The following is a 17,474-nucleotide window of genomic DNA, read 5'->3' as shown; positions in this document are numbered from 1 at the left end:
CAGTCTGTAATTAATTATTTTAAAAGGTTTAATAAAGGTTAGATTTAACATATTAGTGACTCCAGTAAGGACTCAATTGAGTGCATTATTATTATTACTACAAAGGAGTAGAAAGAACATGACTGTACATTCGTATTTGTAACCGTTCTTCTATACCTTTCTTGGTTCTGATTGGTTTCTGGACTGTCTCAAGCTTGAAGACACTGACTGGTGACTTAATGGAACACTGTAAGGTCTCTTAGATACTAGTTCCTGCTCCTTTACTGGATCCTGCGATGACTGCTTATGTAAAAATTCTTCAACTTTGTACTTCAGCTCATCAATAAGAATTTGCTGTTCCACAAGTTTCTCTGTCTAAAGAAATAAGTGTTAATTTATATACTGGTTATAGATTACTGTAAGTGAATCTTAAAGAAGCATTATGGTGAATAATACAGAAATTTAATATGGCTGGATATAACAGGAAACAAATTTATATTGTTTCAATCAGTGGCGTAACTAGGAACAGCGGGGCCCCGTAGCAAACTTTTGATATGGGGACCCCCTTCCCCCCCACATTCCTGCGCTCTCCATTATTCCCCTTAGTGGCCCCTGTACACACTATTATGCCCCATAGTGGCCTCTGCACACAGTATTATAACCCATAGTGGCCCCTACACACAGTATTATGTCCCATAGTGGCCCCTGCACACACTAGTATGCCCCACTGTGGACACCCATGAACAATTATTATACTCTGGGGTCTTTTCAGACCCCAGAGTATAATAATTGGAGACCGAGAGGGGATACAAACATAAAAAAACACAGTTACTTACCTGTTACCGGCTCCCCTGCAGTCCTCGACGGTGTTGGCCTTCTTCAATGACATCCGGGATGTCACATGACCAGGTCACGTGACGTCACGGAGCGTCCAGAAGTAGGCCCGAACCTGCCCGGAGTGTAGAAAGGTAAGTAACATGTTTTTTTATGTTACTTTACCTCCCCTGGACCTCCGATCACTATATTCGGGGGGTCTGAAAAGGCCCCCTTCCCGAGTATAATAATGATGTTTATGGGGCCCGCGGTGTCACATACCGATCTCAGCCACTGCCAGGATTGGTAAGTAAATAGGTCCTGTTACCGGCTGGAGTAACTCCAGCCAGTAACGGCCTATTAAGAAAAAAAAAAATTACAGCGGTAGCGGCTGTCGCCGGGCCCCTAATGTCCCAGGCCCTGTGGCAGCTGCTGCCCCTGCTACCCCAGTAGTTACGCCACTGGTTTCAATACAAACCATTAGAGCATCTCAGCTATTAAGAAAATATGTGAAAGAAAGTGCACATTCTGTACCTGCAGATTCTTGCTGTGTTCAGCCTCATGTAAAGACTTCTGGTAATGCTGATTTTCTTGTTGCCAAGACTGAATGTTCTCTTGTAGCTCTTTTAGCTCCATCTCCTTTCTGGCAAATACCTCTTCATCTGCTGCAAGAGTATCCTTGAATAAAGAGTGTTTATACAATAAGTCGGCCATACCTAACCCCATTATTCTTACATCGCAAGGAAAATCAATACATGTACTGACATGTAAATGCCTACATATGTTCTCAAGTGTATAAAAATAGGTAAAAGGGGGGGGGGGGAATCACAGCCCACTTACATATCCGTTGGTGTAGAGGAGTAATGCAGTAGAAAAAAACAATCACGGATGCTTGGGAAAAGGACTCTTTCGGTTCGAGCAAATATAAACGATACACAAACAGGATCCGGCACCACCACGATGTTTCTTTAAAACTTAGCTTTTATTGCTTCAGGATTAAAAAGACCATACATCGGGAATCTTCTTAGAATAAAATCATGTACAAAACATATCAGGAATGTCCAGATGACGCGTTTTGAGGATAAATGATCCTCTTAGTCGTAGCTTAAAAGCTATCCGAAAGATTCCCGATGTATGGTCTTTTTAATCCTGAAGCAATAAAAGTTAAGTTTTAAAGAAACATCGCAGTGGTGCCGGATCCTGTTTGTGAATCGTACATGTGTTCTCATACCTTACAGGCTGCCCAGTCTACTTTAGCGTGAAATCCATCAAACACTCTGATGCAGTAACAGACAGAGGGTTGTGGACCCACTGTGCCACCTAACTGATTTGACTTTGGGCCCACTTACAAGAATGTTTAAGTAACCTCCCTAGTATACACCCTTTAACAACCATAAGGGGATGACTAACAAGTTGCTACTTCTTGCAGTAATCACACCGTAGATGGCAGCTGCACAACGGCCAGAAAGACATCGGTGAAACGCACCATACGGTCTGGCACAACGGTGGTCAAGTACTGGACTATGATCTGTAGGGCAAGCAGCAAGTTGAAAACAAGGCAAAAGATCAGAATAAGGGGCAGAGGTTCACAACCGGTCCCAGGTAGAGGTCGTACACAAGAGGTCAGCAGTACAGGTAAGACTCAGTAACAAGGTCAGAAAACAGGCCAAGATCAATAAATGGCAAATCCGACAGGAACATAGTATTAAGACACCCTCACAGGAACTACCATGCTAAAATCCTAGATTGCTCTGGTGCCATGCTGCAGACTGAGCAGAAATAAATTGGAGAGGAATGCCTGAAATAGTCTTTGAAGGTTCCGTAAGTGTCCACATTAGGCCTTCAAGTTGCAGAGAGAAAGGGCACTCCATCAGCAGCAGGAGAATGTGCACAGTGTGGAGCAGAGGTAACCTGGCGTCTGTGTATGCAGGCAGATAGTACACTGGTGAGCACATAGCTCAAGCATTACTAATGGCTTGATCTGTAGCCCTTCTCTCTGGTCTTCTGAGCACAAATCAATACCAACATATTTAACAAAAAAAAAAAAAAAGAAGTCATTTTTAGCTAAGCACGTACTTGCATAGCCTCTAGAAAGGCTATTTTACTACTACATTTTGTATGTAAATTGAATAAATGGGGTGAGAAACCGTGTCATGTCACCAAAAATTGTGTGATTTTCAACGCTGTGTGGGCAGGCGATTTGTCATGATGAAAAAGCCAATCCCCTGACTGCCACAACTCAGGTACTTTTTTTTTCTCAATGCCTCAGAAAATTGGTTCAAGGGTCTCTATCATTGAGAAAACTCGTTTTTAACTAAGCACATACTTGCATAGCCTTTAGAAAGGCTATTCCACACCTACCTTTTGTATGTAAATTGCCTGTATGTAAATTGTAGTCTTTGAATAAGTCTGTTTCTATTCACTTGCTAATTAGCCTTCTCTGTGCACCGGAAGCATCTGTGAGCACCGTCTGCTCAATGTGTATGAGAGCAGAGAGGCTACCGTGCTGATGACTCATCTCCCTGCTCTCATACACATAGAGAATAGCGGACTGTGATTACGGACCCTTCTGGGTTCGCGGAGAAAGCTAATTAGCATATGAATAAAAACAGACTTATTCAAATACTACTGAGGCAATTTACATACAAAAGGTATGTGTAAAATAGCCTTTCTAAAGACTGTGCAAGCATGTGCTTAGCTAAAAATGACTTTTCCCAATGATAGTGCCCCTTTAAACAAAAAAGCATTCCTCCATTGACAGACAACCAAACTGCAAATGAAGGTGACAAACAGGAAATCTGTACTGCTATAGATTATAACCACCTTTAGCAACAAATTCAGGTAGTATCTGGTGTTAAAGGATGGTCACGTTCGAGAAAGGATGTGTTTTTGTGTGAACTTCAATCCTGCCTTTGTTTTGGAGCAACACACTGCCTCCAGGTGTTGGTGTGATGAGCTATAGGCCCGGCTGCAATATCAATTGGCAATTGTGCCACAGGGGCAAAGGAACCAGGCCAATGGTAGCATAAAAGGGTACTAAAACCTCCTTTCAGTCATACAGTTTTCTCCCATAACGGCATTCTTTGCTCTAGCACTGTAATCACTTATCACTATTACATACATATCACACATATCACTATTACATGCACACATATAAAGTTTCATTCAACTCAAAGAACTACTTCTTTGAGATCGATAGATAGATAGATAGATAGATAGATAATATATAGTGAGAAGGTGACAGGCAGAGTGCTGGAGTCCAGATACTGTATATCAGCCCCAGGTTCCTAACATATGTGCGGTCCAGGGCAGATCTGGAGTAGGCCTCAGCTCAGGAATAGATCCCAGGTTCATTACTGGGCCAGAAAAAGGCTGCAGCTCCTGCATTGCAGGGCTGTTCCATGAGGTGAAAGGAGGTGTATGGTTCTGTCCTGTAACCCTGAGTCCAGTGAGACAATATTGTGATTGTTTTGTTTGTAAGGCTGGAAGTACACCACACGTATAGTTAGGTTATCAGTTCTCTTTAGTTAGTCGCTCAGACGAGCAGGTTTTTTATTTTGTTTTTGCCTGAAGTTAAGGCTGTATTTTGTTTTGCTCTTTTTGTGCCGGAAGTCAAGGTTTATTTATTTTCCTGTTTTTTCTAAACCATTTTGCTGCATATTTTGTGTCCCTGTCTTGACAGCAATGGACATTAGCAGCAGTAGTGATAAGGTAGCCTAACTAAATTTCAGCATGCTTGGAATATATGTCTATCCTGACATAAAATGGTAATAGGGCAAACTAGATGTGGTCTTTTTCTGTCATCAATCTTCTATGTTTCTATGTTACCTAGCAGAGACATATCCTGCCATACCAATACTCAAACTGATTTTGTGTTATGGGAGACTCCAGAAACCCTTTCAAGAATTGTAATGGTTAACCATATCGGTTGTCATGTTTCACAAACAGAAATCACTAAAAGGGGCTTAATGAAGCTTTTGAAGACCTGATAGAAGACATCAAGTAATACTGTGTCACATAGCAAATAAATCTTTTACCTGAATCCAGAGACCTAGAATTCATGTAAAGTAAGTATACATCACATAAGGATGAAAGTCCATGTACAATTTTACTAACTGTATTATGAACAGAAAGAGACCAATGACTCTTTGATGACATGTGACAACAATGTGGATGCATGTATCGGTGACAATAAATTATTCTAAAGATGATGCACATACCTGGCATTTCTTCAGTTCCCTTTTGAGCTGTAGTATAGTAATGTGATGTGGCTCCTCTCTACTGGTAGCTGAACCGTCAGTTCCAGACATCACAGTCATGTCACTCCTTAATTCCTCAGCCATAACAAGCCAACTTTGAAGTCTACTCTTTTGGGGTTTTGTAAGGCCAGATACATCCCTTAGTTCATGTAACAGCTCTAGAGCTTCTTCTGTACAATGTCGATGGTTGAAACATTCCAACTGATATTGTGCAAGTTGTTCTTCTAAAGCCCTGATTTTACTCTTTTCTTGGCTCCAGTCTTGAGACACCTGGCTTGTCCGACTCACCCTACTGCTCTGCTGGTTTTGCAAAGCTTCTCGCAGTGCCTTTATTTCCAGCTCCATTTCATCAATTCTGTCCCAGTCAGGGTTATAATTTACAATTGGCTTGTTTCTTATATTCCTGGCTCGGTTGGAGTACTTAAGAGAATTCAAAGATTCATCAAAGTCAGAAGTAGAAGGACTAATGCATGTAATCATAACGGTTTTGGCATTTCCTCCCAAAGAATCTTTAAGAATACGAGTGATCTTAGCATCCCTGTATGGGACATGTGCATTTTTTCTCTTTGGATCAGCAAGTGCGCTTATTACGTTCCCCAGAGCAAGCAGACCACTGTTAATTTGAATGGACTCTTTAAATCTCTCTCCGGTGTTCCCAGTTTTGGTCACTCTTTCTGAGCCTGCTAAGTCTACAAAGTGAAATTTTGAACAGATCATCTGGACTGATTTCTTGGATCCATTTTCTGTATTGCCATTATTGGCATCCCTTTGTTGGCATATACTAATGGTGAAGATTGCATGAGAGCGGCTGGAGCGCTCATTCATTTGAGTAGTGCTAGTGTGGCGAACCGCACTGCCAGCTTCTAGAAGACTCATGACTTCATCTGCACTTTCAACTTGACATTCCTTGGCACCAATAATAACTGGAGAGACCAACACAAAATAATTGCATCACTTACAAAGAAATAAAAAAAGCTTACAGAATAATTTCACAACTTTCTTTAAAAGGAAATGCTTTAATTCTCTGATTGTAGATTTTTTTAATATTTTTTTTTTTGTAAATATGATTATAGAGGCCAGCATCTTGTCTGAGCCTTTTCTCAACTCCATTAACAGAATTTAAAGATCTGCTTTACAGCAGTCTCAACCATAGGCAGCAATAGTCTGGAGAGATTTCTAGCTTATTCTCTCCCTTCCTGCACTAACCCCTCATTTTTATGTATATAATGGCGGTAAACACCAGTGTTGCAACATATATAGAAATTTGAAGAGACCCTAGGAGAAATATTTTGTCATTACACTTACAGCTTAGCAATATGTGCAGCACATCCTGCAACCCAAGGCTATGAAGTTGGAGATGGGTCCAATTTTGGGTGGAGTCAGAAAAAAAGGTACTGACTCCTGCTTCAAAATATTTTATACAATTTTTCCTATCGTATAATCAGATTCCTAGTTTGATGCCTATTTAGTTTCATGGGAATTTAATCATTAGCTTTTTTAATGAATTAAGAATCTCATTAAGAATTGGACTATATTAAAAAAAAAAAAAAAAAAAAAAAAAAAAAAAGGGATGAGTCTGAGTTTTGGCCTACCAACTCCACAGCACTGCTGCAACCACATAAGAGGGGGTTCCCCCCCCCCCCAAAAAAAAAATGATGAGAATTACATCTTTTTTTTTTTAGTCATTTTGAAAACATCAATCCCCTTCAAAATACTGTCCATTAGATGATATGCACTTGTCCCAATGGTTTTCCAATGTTCAAAACATTTCTTATATACTTCTGAACTAATGCACTTAAGTGTCTCCAGTTATTTTACCCTATCCTCTTCTAAGTCCTGAAAATGTTTAACCTCAAGGTTTTTCTTCATTCTTGGGAATAATAAGAAGTTGCAGGGAACCAGGTCGGGCGAGTAAATGGGGTGAGAAACCGTGTCATGCCATCAAAAATCGTGTGATTTTCAACGCTGTGTGGGGAGGTGATTTGTCATGATGAAGAAGTCAATCCCCTGACTGCCACAACTCAGGTCCTTTTTTCTCAATGCCTCAAGAAATTGCTTCAATACTTGCAGATAACTATGGGAAGAATATGCAAATCTGCCTTCCATGATGTAATTAGGAAGACAGTTGCTGCCTCAGTATTGGAACCAATAGAGGCGCTCACTGGAATGAGCAAGCCTGTCTTATGACAGGATTCCAGTGAAATAACCCAATAATGGCTGCTCCCTTTAGCCTCATGCCCGACCTTCCAAGAGGCCTTTGTTTTGCAATGACGCTGGGATTATTACCAGGTTATAGTCTCTCAATCGAGGACGGCTGTTTCGATCTGGTTGGATCTCTTCAGCCCGATGTAGAGAGGACTATAACCTGGTAGAGGTGAGAGGCTTAGCCAGGGTTCGGGGGATATTGTCACTCCTTAGGGAGAGATAGCAGATAGTAATATTGAGAAACAAATTCAACATCAACGACTGCTTTGATGTAAAAAAAAACAAACTAACGTGGACTTCAAATTTAATTTCACTTGTCGTGCTTTTTCAGTCTTCCACTGGCTGGTCTGCTTTGTTTCAGAGTCATAGCTGTAACACCAGGATTCATCCCCTGAACCGTTTCTGACGCTGTTTTCTCTAACAGGAAACAGAATTTGATGTTGGCGCATTGCTCCTTGAAGTTTGTCATCACAAAATAGCCAAGAGTATTGGGAGAGGACTTTAAAAAAAAAAAACACAAAAAAACAAACAAACAATCGCTCTGTCCACTGCGGTGGTTATTCATGAACACTACTTGGCCAACTGAACAAGGAGAGTGTCTAGTAAGCATATCTAGTGGGAGAGGACAGCACTGTCAACCCACTTGCCTACAGAAAGAAATTCTTGGGTTTTTTTTGTGTACCCCCTCATCTGTTGCCTCCCATCTTAGGGCTTCTAAGTGGCCTTTTCAGCAGGATAATGCTTGTGCATACACAGCAAGAGTTTCTCAGGAACGCTCGGACACCAGCTTTGGTGACCAATGAGTATGCAATATCTACAGGTTCAGCTGCAATATCTGTGTGCAAATGTACTGCAGGATATCATACAGATCATGCCTACATAACCAACCATATCTCATCTTGTATCTAGGTTTGAAGTGGGCCAGCGTACTACAGCTTCTTTTTAATTGTACATTTTTCCCCAATAAACTTATCCTTTCACTTTAAAGGGATCCTTTACCTACCTTTAGATGTCTTGTCAGTGACGCTGTTCCGTAGAAATCACGGTTTTCGTCAGTATGCAAACAAGTTCTCTCGCAGCACTGGGGGCGTCCCCAAAGCTGCGAGAGAACTCCCCAGCGCCGCCTCCATCTTCTTCAGGAACGTCCTCTTCACGCGTCTTCTTCCGGCACAATTGGTCAAACTTGTAGGCCTCGGGCACAGCCGACTGCGCATGCCCGCAGCCACAAGAAAAATGGCTGCATACACAGTAAGTAAGCGGCCATTTTCTTGTGGCCTGTGGGCATGCGCAGTCGGCTCTGCCCGAGCCCTACAAGTTTGACCTGCGCCGGAAGAAGACGCGTGAAGAGGACGTTCCTGAAGAAGATGGAGGCATCGCTGGAGAGTTCTCTCGCAGCATTGGGGACACCCCCAGTGTTGTTTGAGCGCTGGGGTCCACCCGCAGTGATGCAAAAGAACTCATTTGCATACCGATGAAAACCGGGATTTCTACGGAACGGCGGTGCAGAAAAGACATCTAAGGGTGGGAGAAGAATAGCCTTTCTTAAGGCTATTTCTACGTGTCAACCAGAAAAAAATTGTGTTTTAATGATCGGATCCCTTTAATACAAATATCATGCGTTTATTTTATTTTTTTCAATAAATGTATGTAAGGATTTGCTTTATCTGTTTCTTTCCCTTTTTTTTTTTTTTAATTATCATCTCAAAACACAATGGCAGAGTTTTACTACGCCAATGGATTGTAAAATTGTGATGGCGTACCTGCTTTGCAACATTGTTCAACTTTTTTTTTTTTTTTTGTGACTTGCTTGACAAAAGGTTGTGGCTTAGCACAAAGGGGTGCAATATACTTTGGAAAAAAAAGGTGTGGATTAAGATGTGCTAATGTGCACCAAAACTGTGCTACAAAATTTTAGTACAAGTAGGTGGTGTAAAGTTAAATAAAATGGGGCAGAATCAAATTTATGATACAGCATGAACCACTTTGATCAATCTGGCACATCTTTAGACTGTCTGCTCTATAAGCTTACACTGCCTACCTATTAGTTAAGATTACTAAATATTTTTAGTCTACCATGGCCATCTTAGAAATGATTTTGTAACCTACAGGAGCATTGTAAAATAATTTACTTGTAATTCATAAAATAATGCATTTATAATCCATAACACTATCTGCACCTGTGTTTCCCTTTTCATCTTCTCGGATATGTATATCTTTTACATTTGTTTCCAGTTCCAAGAGGTCCCTCAGATCTTCCTTGTATACCTCGATATACGAAACTTTGACAGTAAATTCAATGTTGTGATTTTCAGAGATTGCCTGGAAAAGTTCCTGTATGGCACGTGGTATAATACCCTTTTCTTCATCAGCAACAGAGGCTATAAATACAACAAAACTCTTTACTTTATGAAGGTCAGTGACAGAAAAAAAATATTAAACAGTTTATACATTTTGTACAATTTCATTTTCAAGGCTGGTGAAAATACATCAGCAGTGTAATGTATAATAACACGTAACGCAATATTTCTGACAAAGAATTCTGAGTAATAGCTAGGATAGGGACATAGGGAAATTAATGGCCTTGCAATGTTTCACAAATACTGATCGCACCTAATGTTAGTACATGTGGCTGTGCAGAAATCTACAGGACTGGATTAATGCTATGATGTAATTTGCTGGTTGCAACATGATCACATTTATTGTCATATGCGAAAAACTACACATTGCTGTGTAGCCATAGCCTTAAATTCTCAAATAAATAGTTTGGGTGACTATTAGATACTGCATATCACAAAGGTTCTTATCAGAGAAAAATGCCCCATCTTCTCATATCAGTGTCATTCCTGCCTGCTAACCTGCTCTGGTGAGACATATTGTAGTTTATTATGGTCACCTGAACTATTCATTTACAGAAACTAAAATCTGAAACAACAGACACTTTTCAATGCGGAATGGTAACTAAAATAGGTTATCCGCAAGTCAACCTATTAGAGAATCATTGTTCCATAAGCTATAATGGCACCAAAACATATACCGTGTTTCCCCGAAAATAGGACATACCCCGAAAGTAAGGCATGGCAGACATTTTGCTGCCTTGCCTAATATAAGGCGCTCCCCCGAAAGTAAGACGTAGTGAATAGAAATGAATGGAAGTAGCCGGCAAGAGGGGGGGGTTAATCGGCGTGCCGGGCTCTTCCATTCATTTCTATGGGAGCGTGTGTGGGCACCGACCGGAGGCATTAGCGCTGGATGTCTGCTGACAACAGCAGACACCAGGCGGCTATGGCGGCCGCCCGATTCCCGGGTGGCCGGCATAGTTAAACACCCGGCAGGACCGTGGGAATTAACCCTTCTGGCGCCGGTGATCGTCGGCACCTGGAGCATGCTCCAGGGCCGACGTCACGTTGTAAAGGCTCCCCGGCCTGTCGGCAGTGCTTTTCTTTTGCAGGCTGCTCTATGCAGCCTGCAAAAGAAATGACGATTTTTTTGCAATGCAATGCAATTGCAAAGGTCTGATCACTAATGCATTGCATTGCATTAGTGATCAGACCTTCGCAAATGCAATGCAAAAAATCGTCATTTCTTTTGAAGGCAGGTTGCCTGTCTGTAATGTATTACAGGGGGTTAATAAATGCAAAAAAAGAAAAAAAATATTTTATATATATATATATATATATATAAAAATAAAAGATCAACCCATTTCCCTAGAACACATATAAAAGTATGTAAATACTGTGAAACACATACCTGTTAGGTATCCCTGTGTCCAAAATCGCCTGCCCTACAAATCTATAAAAATATTTTTATACTGTACAGTATTTAATAAATGTTAATTTTTATATTTAGCAATATATGTGAATTCTTCTTTGAAAAAAATAAAGACAACCCCTGAAAATAAGACATGGTGCATCTTTGGGAGCAAAAATTAATATAAGACACCGTCTTATTTTCGGGGAAACAGGGTAGTATATAACGCTATATTCACATCTGTGCTAAGACAGAATAGTGAAGATCAGCCAATAGGGGACTAAATCTGTGACAGATGGCATTACTATCATGTATCGTCACGACACAGAAAAACAGTAGAAGTAGACACAAAAATTAACAAATTAATTACAGAAATGGGCACGTATGAAGACCAAACTTGAAAAGTCTTCGGCTCCAACGTGAAAAGTTCTTATTCCTGTCAGTGATCACTTGGTAATATAAGTTACAGAGTCTACCCTGTATAAGACCTGTAACCATATGCAAACAATTACCGTATTTTTCGGACTATAAGACGCACCTAGGTTTTAGAGGAGGAAAATAGGGAAAAAAAATTTTGAAGCAAAAAATGGTAAAATATTTAATACCGTATATGGGAGTTGTAGTTTTGCAACAGCTGCAAGGCCACATTGACAGGTGACCCTGCAGCTGTACGGGGATGCATAGAGTGTTTTTTTTTTTTGCGGGGCCAGATGTACTTTTTAGTTATACCATTTTGGGGAATATCTATTGCTTAGATCACCTTGTATTGAAAAAAAAACCGGCGGTTTATGATATATGATTTTCTACTGGTATATATATTCTAGGGAAAGGAGGTGATTTAGAACTCTTAATTTATTTCATTTCTTATATATTTTTAAAGCTTTTTTTTTTTTTTTTTTTACTATTTTATTCCCCCCCGGGGGGTTTGAACCTGCGGTCACTTGATTGCAAGTCCCATAGACGGCAATACAACTGTATTGCCGTCTATGGGACATTCTGTATATTACTATTACGGCTGGTCATAGACCCAGCCGCAATACTAATATAGCAGTGACAGGCCTGGGAGCCTTCATTAGGCTCCCGGCTGTCACCCGAACAGGTCGGCTCCTGCGATATCGCCACGCAGGAGCCGGCCTGCAACTTTACAGTTATGGGGCCAGTGGGGACCAGCCCCGGGGGAGAAGGGGCCACCGATACTGACCCGGCATCCGCTGTACTAGAGAGGCGGATGCCGGCGAGGGATAGACGCTGGCACAGGTGCCGGGGCCTGAGACATCGCTACGCTCCTCTGCCCTGCATGAAGCCAGCGGCGGGGGGACGGAGGAGTGGAATAGCATCACCGCTGCCGCTGCTGGCTTCATGCAGGGCAGAGGAGCGCAGCGATGTCTCAGGCCCCGGCACCTGCATCTATCCCTTGCCGGCATCCGCCTCTCTATTACAGCGGATGCCAGGCGCCACATTCGGACTATAAGACGCACCCTTCTTTTCCCCCCAAATTTGGGGGGAAAAAAGTGCGTCTATATAGTCCGAAAAATACGGTACATCACTGCATTGGCTCTGTTCCTTCATTCTGAGTGTATAAAATTTACATGGAACATGGGAAAAAAGGTCGCAAAAGACCTGCAACTTCTACATTGGGCCTATAGGCAGCGTGACGCAGGGGTGTTTTGTAATGTTAAAAAAAACAAACAGTGAAAGAGACTAAGACTTTAAAGCCCCGGTCACATGGCAGAATTTGCCGCTGATTTTTGGACAGAGTCTGCCCCAAAATCTGAGGCAGATTCCTCCTTGATTCTGCCTCCAATTTTTTTCAATGGGAAACAGAGATCAGAGCAGAACACTAAAAAAGTAAGTGGCCTGTTCGGTCCTGTTTTACATTGGTATTATGCCATGTGGAGCCTGAGGCTGGAAAATGAGGTGGATGTCCACCTCAAATTCCTCTCAATTTTCCAGCATGTGAACAGGGCCATACATGTGACATTTTGTATCTGTTCAAATTTAATCTGCAGCTGTAAGCATGACCAGTCTGACATTCACAGCCACGAGACAGGTGCCCACAACACAGTTCTTCAGGTGCAGGTTCCACATCTATAAGACTATAAATGTCTAACATGCAAAAAACCTTCTCAACTAAACACTGACCCAGGAATCATGTATTTTTAACCTACCAATATGGCCTCCACCAATTGTATATGTCTTGCCAGATCCAGTCTGTCCATAAGCAAAAACTGTGGAGTTGTACCCTTCAATTAAAGACACTAAAAGTGGTTTGATGCAGCAGCTGTAGACATCATCCTGCGTGGAGCTTTTCCCAAAAACATAGTCAAATGTGAAGACTCTGTCCTTTCCAATGATAATCTGCTGGCTGTTTGGGACTGGCCTCACACATACTTGATGATTATGAAGAATCTCTTTGGATAACAGTGGACGGATTCTCACTGCCACCTTCACCGGGATTTCATCCATTGTGTTGTCTACAATACAGAACTGTATTTACCACGGCCAAATTTCTCTCTTACGATTTATGACATTGTCTGAAATAGCAAGAACAAAAGACAGTAATAATAATATTTAGTTTTTATGTAATACAAATAATTTGCATAGGGCGAGAAAGAAATGCACCAAGTCTACCAATGCACCTAGTTTGTAGTTTAGCTTTGGCATCCAGACGCCAAGTGATCAAAACCTCTGACATGTATCTATGACAAGTTTGTGAAAATTAAATTACACTATAAATGAACCCCATAAAAAAAAACAAACAGAAAAAACAAACATTCTTAAAAATATATCTAAATGCTAGGATTATTACTACAGTAACAAACAAAATAAAAGTGCCCACAGAAGCAGCAATACCTGGACCTACTGACCAGAAAGAAAGCAGCCAATCTATGGTAAGATTCTCAACTCTACCTACTGGAACTCTATGCCACCAATCTATTAAAAAAAATTCCTCTTAAAGGGGTTGTCCCATCACAAGGATCCTATCTATACTGCTTGATAATGTTAATGTAAGACTTTTCCTAAATACACTGCTTCAGCAAAACTGCTTTGTTTGTCCACTATCTTACTTTATTAATTTTTTTTTTTTTTTTTACACACCCTTGACTTATCTGGTCATAAGTCAAGTGATGTATCTGCTGCTCTGAGGGGGGAGGGAGAAGGGGCTAAGTGCACGGGAGTAGTTTACACTTTGGGGGGGAGGGAAGGGGCCACCAATACAGACCCGGCATCCGCTGTAATGGAGAGGCGGATGCCGGGGAGTGTAGACACCGGCCCAGGTGAAGCCAGCAGCGGCAGGAGCGATGCTGCTATTCCGGAGGGGGGGAACTTCTCGCCGCTGGCTTTGCATATGTAACCCCGCCCACCAATGACGCAACAAAGCCGGAAGACAGAAGAATTTACTGCAGCGAAGACTGCGAGTATGCGACGTGGGACAACCCCTTTAAAGGGGTTGTCCAAAATAAAATGTAAGTCCTACCTGAATCTAAACACCCTTCCCCCACCTACTTTCTATATTACATAAAATTTACCAAAAGCGTATATTTACCCATATCCCTGGGGAAGTCATGTGACTGCCCCAGGGACATTTTCTGGTTATCCAGTGACATTCTCATCCCCAGTTTCTGTAGTTGTGCTACAGCTGGTATTCCACCTCTAAAGTAGCTTCCCACGTCTGTGCAGTAGAGGTGGATTGTCAGCTGCAGGACAGCGCTAAGACTATTGTGCGTACTGGCATTCAGAAAAGAGGGAGGAGCCGTCTCTCAAGAGGAAGCCTAGAAGGAAGATAGGCAAGTATGATGGGGTGGGGATTGGGCTGAGTTAGTTGAAAAGGGCTAGCTAGAGAGACACGGAGGGGGTGTGAGACGGAGACAGTGTGAGTCAGCCTACAAATACTTTAGCTAAGATAGCAGTAAGTTACACCACATAAACAAATGCAGAAGATGCCAGGAGCTCCCAGAGAAACACAGAAATCACTCAAAATACTACTAAATGTATTTGGGTACACTTTTTAACCCATTAATAGCACTAACAGCATTAAAAAAAAATAAAAAAAATTTTTTTGCCTGGAAAATCCCTTTAAGGCCAGGGCCCCATGTGACATAAACACAGCAGCAAAAACTGCAGCGTTTTGCAGTCCCTGCAAAGTGGATGGGATTTTAGCAAAAATATGAGCAGTGGAAATTATGCAATTTCTAAAACTGTAGCGTTTTTGGAAATCGCAGCATGTCAATTATTCTTACGGAAACACTGGCATTTTCCCTATAGGTATAATTGAAAAGGAAAACGCTGCGAACTTTCTGTGAAAAGGACTGTGCTTTTTCGCTGTGGCCCACTGCATGTGGCCTTAGCCCAAAGGGGTTTTCTCATATCAGGCTTTCAGCTACCCTCCTGTCTCCTCTCCCTCCAATTCCTGGTCTTCAGTTAATTTTCCTGCTTTCTCTAAACAGCACCATTATTTCTGGATTTACATACACAGATAATAGAGACACTGCTAAAGAAACTTATCAAGCCCTTAATAGTGCTTAAAAATAGAAATATGGGGAATATGCAAATCTGTTTCCCAGGATGTAATTAGGAAAACAGTGCCTCTGAACGCTGCCTGTTAGGACAGCCCCCTTAACATCATGCATGACTTTTTCAATAAGCCTAATAACATTGCCAAACCAGTATATCCACTCCAAAAGGAACAGAATCCCAGCTGTGGACAGCGCTGTTTTGATCTGGTTGGATCTCATCAGCACAGCGTAGGGAAACTGGTTTGGCTGGGTGTGAGACTTTAGACCAGGGTCAGCGGATAACAACACTCCTTGAGGAGTGGGCACCTTTGCAGGCGTATGGAGACTTACAGAACCCTTTTCGCTCCACTAGGGGATTACGGAAAATATGCAAATTTGTTTCCCAGGATGAACAGATCATACAGAGGCACTGTTTTCCTAATTACATCCTGAGAAACAGATTTGCATATTCCCCATAATCCCCTAGTGGAGCGAAAATGGCTTTGTAAGTCTCCATATGCCTGCAAAAGTGCACACTCTTCAAGGAGTGTTATTCCCTGACCCTAAAAACAGAAAGTCATATGCAATGAAAGTGAGGGGGAAGAGAATACAGATGGCCAGGAGTCATCAAAACCTATGAGTAGGACTGTAAGCTAGACAACCAGCTTCTACTTCCTGGCGCTGCCTTCAGTGGCTGCCTCGAAACAGAGCTCCAAGCTGGGAGCAACCTTTATCTTTCCTTTTCACTCTCTTTGTCTGTATCTTCAAGAATCCTCTAAGTAAGCAAACTAGCACTATGAATTAGCAACTATAAATCGAATGGAAGACCCTGTGGAGTTTCTATTGTTAAAGCATGGACAATGACTCAAGAACTGGAGTTTTCCTGTTCTGCACATGTGCCTGTTACCATCCCCCCCATGAGCTAAGAACCACATGGACACCATGCGGCATGGAGGAGAAACCTGGTATTTCTGTAAGGATTGGAGTCAGGGTCAGGCAGTGCAAAGGGACACAGCTGGAAAGCAACACTGTGCAGCTAATGACAAAAGGGGTCGTAGGCCCTGCAGATATAACTATGCTGTAATATCTGAGATGAGGCAGACCAATGCACTTCCTAATTGAAGTGCGCCTACCACGACTCCTACACTTCTATCCCGGCGGCTAGGATAAGGGAAGAGGAGGCCCTGAAAGTCCTAGGGACTGGAGTCACGGGGTCACACCTAAACAGAAAGCACAGTGTAACTGCAATGCAAAACAAAAGACTAAATAGCATGGAACCAGGGAGGACCACAAGTCGCAGCAAGACACAGAAGAGAAGGCGAGGTCAGACGAGCAAGAGGTCGAGCCAGGAGATATAATAAAGGTACCAAATCAAAAGACAAGGGATAGTCAAAAATACAAGCCGGGTATACAAACCAAGAAACAGACCGAATACAAACAGACAGGGAATCAGACTGAGCAGGGGGACCAGGAAACAAGTGAATGGCTGGCAAGGATCCATGCCTGGGTGGGGTTTAAATAGCAGCAGAGAACACACCTGATGGCTAATGACATGGAGACTGAAGGCAAGAAAAAGATTAACCCTAAATTACCTAAGCACACCCAATAGAACTCCTAACACGTCTCCCAGGGAGACGCCGCGCAGCAAGGAGACCGCGGCGACTCCGTATCCTGACAATTTCTTTCTTTTACTGTGGACACGTGGGACTCTGTTACAACCTGGGAACCTACCATCACCCACCTACCCCATGAGTTTATGGAAGCTTGGAAAGAGAGCAGCAGCCTGTCTACCTGGATGGCTTCAGACTTCTCTGGGCAGCAGAACACAGTGCGAAGAAGAAAGGAGGAGGGTTTGTGATGAAGGACATTTGGGGCATTTTTTTTTTTTTTTTTGTGGTTAATGGACAATAGTGCTGAGACAAGATACCGAACTATCAGCTGTGAGCAGGAGATCTCACTACCTACTAAAGGAACT

The 17,474-nt window shown here is 42.1% G+C and overlaps 1 protein-coding gene across 2 annotated transcripts in view; it reads right to left on the bottom strand.

The window, feature by feature from the left end:
• The window catches only part of KIF27 (kinesin family member 27), a 52,271-nt gene that overhangs the window by 26,572 nt on the left and 8,225 nt on the right, over positions 1–17,474 (bottom strand). For both annotated transcript variants that reach the window (XM_075277922.1, XM_075277930.1), the window contains exons 2-6: positions 13,172–13,537; positions 9,434–9,634; positions 5,013–5,974; positions 1,327–1,470; positions 157–354 (exon numbers count right to left, since the gene is read on the bottom strand). In XM_075277922.1, coding sequence (XP_075134023.1) covers positions 157–354; positions 1,327–1,470; positions 5,013–5,974; positions 9,434–9,634; positions 13,172–13,469 — 1,803 coding nt within the window. In that variant the 5' untranslated portion in view covers positions 13,470–13,537. The remainder of the gene's footprint in view (positions 1–156; positions 355–1,326; positions 1,471–5,012; positions 5,975–9,433; positions 9,635–13,171; positions 13,538–17,474) is intronic.

The sequence above is a fragment of the Leptodactylus fuscus genome, chromosome 1 (genome assembly GCF_031893055.1).
Source record: "Leptodactylus fuscus isolate aLepFus1 chromosome 1, aLepFus1.hap2, whole genome shotgun sequence".
Classification (NCBI taxonomy): domain Eukaryota; kingdom Metazoa; phylum Chordata; class Amphibia; order Anura; family Leptodactylidae; genus Leptodactylus; species Leptodactylus fuscus.
Note: the sequence above shows the minus strand (reverse complement) of the source record. Positions and strands in the feature narration are given on the sequence as shown.